Source organism: Pristis pectinata, chromosome 18, assembly GCF_009764475.1.
Source record: "Pristis pectinata isolate sPriPec2 chromosome 18, sPriPec2.1.pri, whole genome shotgun sequence".
Taxonomy (NCBI): Eukaryota; Metazoa; Chordata; class Chondrichthyes; order Rhinopristiformes; family Pristidae; genus Pristis; species Pristis pectinata.
Genome location: NC_067422.1, coordinates 14,897,008 through 14,907,195, shown reverse-complemented (window position 1 = coordinate 14,907,195; position 10,188 = coordinate 14,897,008). Strand labels below are relative to the sequence as shown.

General features: G+C 38.8%; 1 protein-coding gene across 1 annotated transcript; it reads right to left on the bottom strand.

Moving 5' to 3' along the window:
- Positions 1–6,168: 6,168 nt before the first annotated feature.
- pde6gb (phosphodiesterase 6G, cGMP-specific, rod, gamma, paralog b) lies at positions 6,169–8,041 on the bottom strand. Its single transcript, XM_052033326.1, has 3 exons — positions 7,836–8,041; positions 6,924–6,964; positions 6,169–6,272 (listed from the first exon to the last, which is right to left on the bottom strand). The coding sequence occupies exons 1-3, from the start codon at positions 8,039–8,041 to the stop codon at positions 6,196–6,198; spliced, it is 324 nt and encodes a 107-aa protein (XP_051889286.1). The 3' UTR covers positions 6,169–6,195.
- Between the last annotated feature and the right edge of the window lie 2,147 nt (positions 8,042–10,188).

Sequence of the window (10,188 nt, the reverse complement as noted above, 5' to 3'; positions counted from 1 at the left end):
CAGCCAGCATGGTGAATGCAAGCCATTGCCAGGGACTAACAATGCTTGTTCCCTGTGTTGACAAACCACCCAGACCCTATGGCTTTTCTCATCTCCACCGTTGCTGTCTGCCTGTCTCTTTGTTTGGCTGCACAACTCTCCCCAGCCCTGAGAATTATCTGTGGTAACAGACCTGGGGACAGCTGTGCACCCAAGCAAAGAGAGAGGAAGACTACAGCTTTCATCACATCCAACAGGAGGTCGGTCAACACACGGATCAGGTGCTGCCAGTTCACAGTAATGCCCACACTCACCGTTCAGCCGGGGTGCAACCCTGAACCCCACATCTCAGCACTGAGAAGCTGCACTGTTCCCCCCAAGCCTGCCCTAAACCAGCGCTCACAGGCACCTGCTAGACATCGCCTTGGTGGTTCACTCCTACCAAGTCACGTGGCAATGAAATCACTGTCTCATACTGCAGGAGCGGACATTCACACCACTTCCCCGGGTGGATGTACAGAGAGAGAAAGTACCTGTGAATTGGCTTTAGTTTACTATTGTCACATGTACCAAGAAACAATGAAATGCTTTTGTTTGCTTGCCATCTAGACAGATCATTCCATACATAAGTACATGGAGGTAGTACAAACAGAATGCAAAATATAGAGTTACATTTACAGAGAAAGTGCAGTTGTAGGTAGACAAACAATGTGAATGTTTAGACAGAAGGGCTAAGAGCAATAAAAAGAATCAGTTTTCTGGCAGTAACGCTAAGCAGTATGCTAATGTAAGTAACCTTAGTTATTTACCACTTTCTTGTGGCTATGGAGTCACATATATGCCAGATCAGATATGGATGGCAGGTTATCTCCCCTGTGGGACATTAACGAACCAAATGGGTTTTTGGGTGGTTGTAAGTAGGTTGTGGTCAAAGTTCATATTTTAAAATTTTAACATCTCACTCAGATTCAGCTCACAATTCTGTGTGCTCAAATTTTCCCTTGCCTTTATTAATGATTCAGGAACAGCTTCTTCTCCTCTGCCATCAGATTTCTGAATAGTCCATGAACCTATGAACATGACCTCACTATTCCTTTTATTTTACACTATTTACTTATTTTTGTAATTTGTAGTAATTTTATGTCTTGCACTGTACTGCTGCCACAAAACAACAAATTTCACGTCATATAAGTCAGTGATAATAAACCTGATTCTGATTCTGATTCAGAAGACAACATGTCCTTTAACTCTCTTCCCAACTCATGCACATACACCACCAGGTGTCTCTGTTCCTGCAGACACAAGAGACTGCAGATGCTGGAATCTGGAGCAACAATCGACGGGAGGAACTCAGTGGGTCGAGCAGCATCCATGAGGAGGAAGGAATTGACATTGTTTTGAGTCAAAAGCCTGCTTCGACCCGAAACATTGACAATTCCTTTCCCCCACCAGATGCTGCTCGACTCACTGAGTTCCTCCAGCAGATTGCTTGTCGTCTGTGTTGCTGGATCTGTCTACACCACGTAGAAATCAGCATTCATCCCATCTAAATTAATAATTTCTCCGTATTAAATATCACCTTGTGCATGTCTGCCTTTTTTTGTTGTTTGCTTTATTTCTCCTCATTCTTTGTTAAATTTCTATCCACTGCTTTGTATCATTTGCAAGCCTGGAAATTTTGCCTTGTATACTCAAGTCCACGTCATTAATATAAATCAACAAGGCAGTGGTTCCACCTCTGACATTAAGCGCACACTGCAGCACGTTTCCTTTCAGTCTGAAAAACAAATGTTCACAAATAATATTCCTAGGAAGCTTTGGCTCCTCAAAGACATGAAGCGTCCTTCCTCTGGCATGTTCCCTTGCAAACCCTTTGTGGCTGATTAACCTGTTTGATTTGCGCTTCCTCTTCCTTACAATACTTTGAATTCCTTTTCCTCTAGACTAAACATGTTGTTGTGATTCAACAGCCTCTTGACCTTCACAGACTCAGATCACATACTTTAATATTCATGTAATTGTTGGTTATGTTAATTTTTCTACTTTATCTGATGGCAACTGGTCATTTAAATCAAGTCAAGTCAAGTCGAGTTTATTGCCATATGCACAAGTACAGTGAGGTATAGGTAAATCGAAAGACCTGCTTGCAGCAGCATCACAAGCACATAGATTCAGACAACACACAGAACATAAATCGTGCATAAGTTATATAAGACAGTGAAAAAGAGGGTGTAAAAGAAGATGTTAGTGCAAAAAATAACACAAGTCCATGATAGTGCAAGGGGTGTGCATGGTCGTGTTCCATTGCTGAGGTACGGTTAGGGTTGTGCAGCTCATTTCAAGAACCTGATGGTTGTAGGAAAGGAACCATTCCTGAACCTGGTGGTATGGGACTTCAGGGTTCTGTACCACTTGCCTGACAGTAGCAGTGAGAAGAAGGCATGACCTAGATGGTGGGGATCCTTGTTGATAGATGCCACCTTCTTGAAGCAGTGCCTCATGTAGCTGCTGCATATCTGAATAAAATTCACCTGGTTTAAAGCTATCCACACATTTTGGTTGTCAGGATTTCAGCTAATATCTTGAAATGAAGTCTTAAAGATAAGCCTATATGTAGCAGTAAGAATACATTTTGTTCAATGTGGTTGGGTTGTGCTTACCCTTCCACTACTTCTTAATGCTATCACATAGAAACAGGAGGAAGTAATTTTGCTCCTCAGCCTGTTCTACTATCTAATGAGATCATGGCTAGGCTATGGTCCAGCTCAATATACCCTTTTGCTGCATCCTGTAAAATCTTTGATTAACCAAAATCTCTGAATGTCAGATTTAAAACTAACTATTAACCTAAGATTAATTGTTATTTGAGTTCCAATTTTCCAACATTAACAGTGTTTGGAAGTATTTCCTAACTTTGAAAAAATCCCTTCATAGAACTTCATTCATAGTTCATCCATAGTCCATGCATTGTGACTAGATTCAAACCAATGAGAGGCAAGCTCTCCTGTGTGATCTTCTCAACACTGGCCTTTGGTTGAACTGTGTCACATTGGTGCCAGTTAAGTAGGTATTTGCTGATAGTTTTTATTTTTTATTGTTCTAATAAAGTGTGGGGACAGAGATCAGGGCCCTTTCTAAATTAAAAGTACAGCAGGTGAGATCAGTCTCCTGTATTGTACAGCTCACGGCATGTGGGAAGTTTGAGATGTTCCTTGCGATCTGGATGCCTACCTTTCTGGGAAGTGTCTCCAGTCTGGCCAGCTTGAGCACCAGGTTTCAGAGTTGGAGTGTTGACTCGAGGGACTGTAGTACATCTGCGAGGCTGAAAGTTAAGTGGATAGCACATATTTAGAGGTGGTCAATCCACAGCTTAAGGACAGGCAGTCAGAGAAAGAATGGGTGAAAACCAGGCAGAGGAAAGAAGGTAGGCAGGTGGTCGGGGAACCTCAGAGTGCATCTCACTCCAAAACCGTTTCTCCATGCTGGAAAATGTTGGCAGTGAACGTATCTCTGAGGAATCCAGCCAGAGTCAAGACCATGGCAGCATGGATGGCTCAGCTGCAGAAGGAGAAGAACAAGAGTCCAAGGCAATAGTGGTAGGAGACTCAATAATGCGGGGAACAGACAGGTGCTTATGTAACTGTAAGTATGAATCTAGAATGGAATGCTGCTTCCGCAGACCCAGGATCAAGGAAGTTACAGAACAGTGGCAGGACAGTTTAAAGTGGGAGGGCAAATTGCCAGAGGTCCACATTGGTTCTAATGACTTAGACAAGAAGAGAGATGACGTCCTGTAGCATTAATTTAGGGAGCTCGGTAGCAGAATAAGGTGGACAGCCTCTAAGACTATGATCTCTGGATTACTTCCTTTGCCGTGTGCTAGGGAATATAGGAACAGGAGGAGAGGTCAGATGAATGTGCAGCTCAAGAGACAGTATAAGAGGGAGGACTTGAGACTGTTTCTGGGGAAGATGTGACCTGTATAAATCGGTCGGGTTGCACCTGAACCAGAAAGGGTCTTCACGAGGAGGTTTGCTCGTGCTGTTAGGATGATTTAATTGGCTGGTTGAAGGTCTGTGTGGACTCAGTAGGCTGAAGGGCCTATTTCCATGCAGTACCTTAGACTATATGACTCTAATTACCTCTACTAAGTTGTTTGGGGAACAGAGCTGGAGATCTTTCTTCCACTTTCCCATAAGAGATGATTTCTCAACTAAACAGAAGGGATAATGATGCCCGTCCTAGAATTAAACTGTAAGGATTGCTGCCTTAGTATAATACAAAGTTATGGGGCTGGGGTATGGAGCTTAACTTGTAGACTCAATACAAACCCCAAAAGGAAACCAAATTGCACGTTGATTACTTTTTTTTTCAAGCTTTATTAGATATATGTTGTAGAGAGAACAACCTAATCTCCAGATGACAAAGTTTTGGTTTAAAGACATTACAAACCATCAAGCACTTCCATCATGTTCCCCACACTGCTTTGCATTTTTCCCCTAAATATGCCTCCTTCTGTTGGCTTTTACCCAGAATTATATATGAACAGAATACCCCAAATCAGTTAAGAAAGAAAACACAGCATTCAAAGAAAAGGAAGATTTAATGAGGTATATTGATTTTCAGTATTTTCAAAATGTTAAACTGAAAAGTGAGGGTAAAATTCAAAGGTAAAACTAATGGGTTAGATATAACATACTGTACTCCAAAAGAATGCAAAAATAATCCAATATTACAGTCAGAGTATAACGACCCTTAGGAATAGAAATATAATAGAAATGGAAATTAGCATATTAACAGAAAAGATAAATATCAAATAGAAATGTCAAACATAAAAGCTCTGAAAACATAGTGCAAATTGGAGCATTCACTTTCCACGGTTTAGCACTTATTAAGTAAAGTTTGCTCAGAACAATAAACTTATACAAAAAAAAGTGATCAAAATAAGATCCAGAGAAAATTTAAATGCTGTGGGGATTTTGAATTTATTGGAGTGCAACCAAGCAAAGACAGGGCAAACAGACGGAAAGATGTGAGAAAAGATATTATAATAAACAGGAAGTGTAAAACTGATGGTAAAAGGAAAAGGCTGAAAAACCAGCATCTAGATATGACGCTGACTGCCCCAAGGGATGGAATTCATGCAGCAATCATGAGATAGTTGGATAACAAAGAATGAGGGGTGAAGACCTTTGAATAGATAGTGGAATGGAAAATATTAGACGTTAGCTCTTGGAATTATATAACGGAGCAAAAACAATGCACATCCACAAGTAATGAAATATACTGATTATAAAATTAGCTGTTGAAAAAATGCGAAGAAAATGGAAGGGGGAAGTACAATCAGTGAGGATAAAGTGAAAAAGTTTAATTACAAATGAAAACAAAGATGCAGATGAATGAATTGAAAATATGATAGTAAAAGTGTACTTGGGTAAAAGGTAACGAGTTAATGTTAAAGTCATTCACCCACACAACACACAAATCACCAATAAACACTTATTCAAGCAACTCTCAGCAACATACAATTTCTAAGCATCCCTGAGTAGTTCATTTTCAGACAGGAAGGAAAGTCAAAATGTTGACCACCTACAAACTAGTTTGAACAAAGATCGGACAAAAATTAGCTTGCTCGATATTCACAGTAGAGGTGCATTGTGTGGGGTGAGGCTTTTATTCAGAAGGATGCACAAGTAAGGAATAAGTAACATATTTCAATTCAAACTTGCACATTCACAGTATCACAGACAACATAGTTCTCCTACAAAGTTCAATGCTTAAAAAATCGACAATGATCAGAATGAATTTGTGTATGTGCTGTCATAATGTTTTGGTGGAGATGCATTTTGAAAAACATAATAGTACGTATCCAATATGCCCATAGGTATAAAGAGCTCACTGCACATACTTCTGGATATTGTATCATAGAAGGTCTGTGCTCAGCTTTGTTGAAGATGAGAGCCAATAACATTGACACGTGAATTTAAGGAGGTTGCCCATGTGTGTTAAAATGGTAAAAGGAAAAGTGAGGTTAAGTAGGAAACTTTGTTGTACTATTATGGTTTTTATTCACAGATTGTCCGCAGTCTTGAGGCCTGGCCTCACTTGTGATTCTGAAGCCACTGGTGAAATGAAGGGGAAAGGGCAGAGAACTTCCGGAACTCTGCTGATGATCAGAGTAACAGTGCACATGGAATTCTGGGACAGATGCCGTTTTCAAATGATACCATATTGTGCCAGTTCGTGTAGTTCCAGGTGACTGAAGGCCTCCCAGGGGCAGATGACAGTGATGTCTGTAAAGCAAGAAAGGACAACAGGTTGAGTGCACTGTGCTAATAATTTCATCGAGGTGTTTAATATTCTACTTAGTTAATCAATCTTCCAACCAGGATAAGAGTCAGAGCTATAAGCTACGGTATGATTCGTGCAAGGCACATTTAATTTATCGATGGTAAATATTTTCAAATGCTGTCCTTGGATAATTCAAGTAGTTTAACTTTACCCCATTTGGTTAAAATGAAATAAATTAATTTGGGTAATTGTCAATATTGTTTACATAGAGACATTATAGTGATTAATACAAAACACCATTTGATTAGTTGGCAGAGAAAAATTGTTATTGAACAAGTTCTACCCTTTTTTGAAAGCCTAAGGCACATAGCAGGTCAGTGATAAGCACTATTACTCAGCAGAGATTATCACAAATAGAATTAGTGAGAGTTTGGCTGTATGTATTTCATATTCATGACATTTTTATCTGATTAATATGATTTGTTTCTCATTTTTGAAATGTGGGTTATTTGTACATTGGTACCACATCTATAATTGCCAGTCTATATTAACTAACATTACATGTGATAGATGTGTGCTGTGAAACTATTGATTTTTCAAGATTAATCCACAGCACCAGAAAAATAAAGTTTAACCAAATAATGTCACTGTACCTGTGCCTAATCCTTCCATTCCAGGAATGTCATCACCAAACCTATGGCAGAGGAAGAAATGGTGTTTAACAAGCCATAAAAAATCTCACTGTGGATAAATAGATGACATGTCAATCTTCATAGACGAAACATTAACAATAGGTTTCAACACGTTATTGACTATGCGGAGCATTCCAGTTGAACCTAGTTCCACGCAAGCACACTTTTCAGCAGAATAGTGATAGTGAATGGGGAAACAACCAATTTTTCCCTGTCCCTGGAACTGTTGCCCTGAGAGAAACTGCAGTAACAAACTGCTGTCCCAGTTAAAGTCAGATTATTATTATGTACCTGGTGATGCATTTCTCAGTTGCTCCATTTGTAAGGGTCAACGAAACTGCATGAAGAAAATGCAAGCTGAAATTTGTGTCTTACCACTCCATAGTGTTGTGTACTATATCTAGTCCAGCAGTACACAACTACAGGTAATATCTGTATACTAAACATCTCTGGAGGAGATCTTGATCAAATTCAAACAATATTGTTGGCATTTTGCTTTAATTACCTCCTTTCCCTTACTCCAGTTTAGGTTTTTCAGTAAAAGACAACTAATTATGCAAAATAATCTATTCTTGCACTACGGAGTTCTCTGTGAAAGTGTGCTTGCTGGGAGGTGAATGCACATTTATCCTGCTTATTGAAAAGCTGTTATTATTTAGTTTTCAGTCAAAAATGATGTAGTAGTAAAAACTGTCCTTGGATAACTGAAAATCTAACAATACTGCTTTGCAACACTACAGTATTTACATTTTTGATGATAATACAATACTTAAATTGGTCCAGGTTTAATACTATCAGCATATCTCAATGTAGTATTTACTGATGTCACATCTTCTTAAATTAAATCCTTTCAAACTCTTTTTTCTCTCTTACCCTTGTACTCCTTTCTTTGGCGGCTTGCTCTTAAACTGTCTTGTTTGCCGCTGTTTGAACTTTGGTGGTCCTTTCCTAGGAGTTGCTGGTCCTCCAGTTACTCGTGTGGCTGATTTAATTTCTCCCGCGTGTTTCGGTGGTTCTAGAGAGAGAGCCATCTCTTGTGCTTTCAGGTTTGGTTGAATTTCCAAGGGGTTTGCTGCCATGATTTACGTTCCTTTTCTGCCACACTTCACTAGGGTACTATATCTCAAGAGAAAGCAAAACCTCAACCAATTAGTGATATAGAAATGTTTTATTGTATCTCGTAGATTATTAATCAATCAATGCAACCTGTCTCAGACTAATCCTAATCCCTGGTGCAAGAACCAAGGACAGGAACAATGGGATTATTTTCAGTAGTTTGCCTGTAATAGGATTTTGAAAACTGAGTGCAGTAAGAAGAGGAAGGCATGGAAAAGGACTTGTTGGAGAATTAACCCTCTTTGCTCTTTGTTTGCCTTCAAGTGGATTTTGAAAAATGAGTGTTTAACAAATGACTTGCAGTTCATTCCAGTGACTACTAACATTCCAGGGATGATAACCTAGTATAAATGCATTGATTGAAATGATACGTCACTCAATGTAATGTTACAAAATATTTCGAGATCACACTGTCACTTGCATTGTTGTTTAATGTTACATTTTGTGATTTAATATATAAAATGTACAACATATGTGATAGGAAGCCCCTCTGCATTTTCAAGAGGCCAGGACAGACATGATGGGCTGAATGGTCTACTAATCTGTAAACTTGTGTGATTTGGTGAACATGTTCTACAAAATAATTCAAAAGGGGATGATTTCACAGTGAAATTCTGCCAGAATATCCAGTTTCAACATCTGTTTAGTGCAGTAAAGTGAACCATTTTAGCTTGCACGACACACTGGCGCAGCAGCTAATGCTGCTACCCAATGGCTTCATGGATCTGGGTTTGATCCTGATCTTGAGTCTGCCTATGTGGAGTTCTGCCCATTCTCCCTATGACCACATGGGTTTCCACCAGATGTTCCAGGTTCTTCCCACATCCCACATAGGTTAATTTGCCACCATAAATTACCCCTTAGATTAGGTAAGTGACATATAAATCAAAGGGAAGTTGATGGTATGTGAGACAGAATAAGTTGTAGGGAAATAAGAGGTAGAATGGGACTGATAGGATTGCTCCATTTGGTGCTTGCATGGATCTGATGAACTGAGTGGCCTTCTACATTCAAAGTAAGCAAGTACTGTGGTCCTTGTTAAGATAACTATACCTTCAGTGATATGTAATCCATATGTGATGTTGTGCAGTCATATTGTAAACAGTGGGACCATGTCAACAAATGAACTGATACCATCCGTTCATCAGAAGTTTGCATTTATTGATGCAAGGTGAATAGTTCAGTTTCATTTTCAGAGTTGGAAGACTAGGTAACAATAATGGGATTACCACTTAATAATCACACACAGTTTACAGTCGCTTTTGTCAAACTCTTCTTTATTTTTATTGTCCAAATGTTTAATTCCTCTTATCTCTGCTTACATTTTTGATGAGCAAGTTTGAAAGTTTGCATGAGGATTCAACCATCATTGTTCATGATTTTGGTAAATTACTTGATGATATGAAGACTTTATGAAATATATTTTAAAGTTTTGAAGGGCAAACCTTCCCCTGCTGGAGAATTATCTCTTTTATGATACTGCTTTCATAAAATTGACATACATTTCCATAGGATTGTAAAAAAATGAAAACCCAGATGCTAGATTATCAACTTGAATTATTGTCAAACAAAGATGTTTTATTTTATATAAATTGATATCAATAAACTGCTCAGAAACTCTAAAAAAGCAAACTAATTAACTTAAATTGCTTTTATTCTTGTGGCTGTAGTATTCTCATTCAGAATAGTGTTGCAACTAAAACTGGTGGTAATCTTTTGAAAGCTCTGAAATTGGGTTTCAAGGTCATATCATCCCTGACATACTAGCGATGTATTTTCATTAATTAGTTGAGTTAAGTTTTTGCTGATGCAAAATACAGATCAGTAAGAGGCTTATTCACACAAATCCCTGACACTTAGCCACCTGTTCTGCAGTAGCTGAACTGGTCAAGTGACATTTCAAATGAAGATAGAATCCACAGTCTCACTCACCTTCCTTAAAGGTCCTCATTAACCATACTTAACACTTTATTTATTTCATGTTCAGTATGCAAGCTTACGAATATTTAATTTCTCTTATACATGCGGAATTTGGATCAAGATCCTTTTCCAGATAGTTGTATTTTTTCTTTGGCTTTCATAACATTTTCCCTCTGGGTGACATTTCTGT

Excerpts from the sequence above, each read along its gene's own strand:
- pde6gb (XM_052033326.1), bottom strand. The coding sequence starts at position 8,041 with ATGGCAGCAAACCCCTTGGAAATTCAACCAAACCTGAAAGCACAAGAG. Across the intron at positions 6,965-7,835 it reads CCAAAGAAAGGAGTACAAGG|GTTTGGTGATGACATTCCTG; the intron begins GTAAGAGAGAAA and ends CCTCTGCCATAG. Across the intron at positions 6,273-6,923 it reads AATGGAAGGATTAGGCACAG|ACATCACTGTCATCTGCCCC; the intron begins GTACAGTGACAT and ends CTTGCTTTACAG.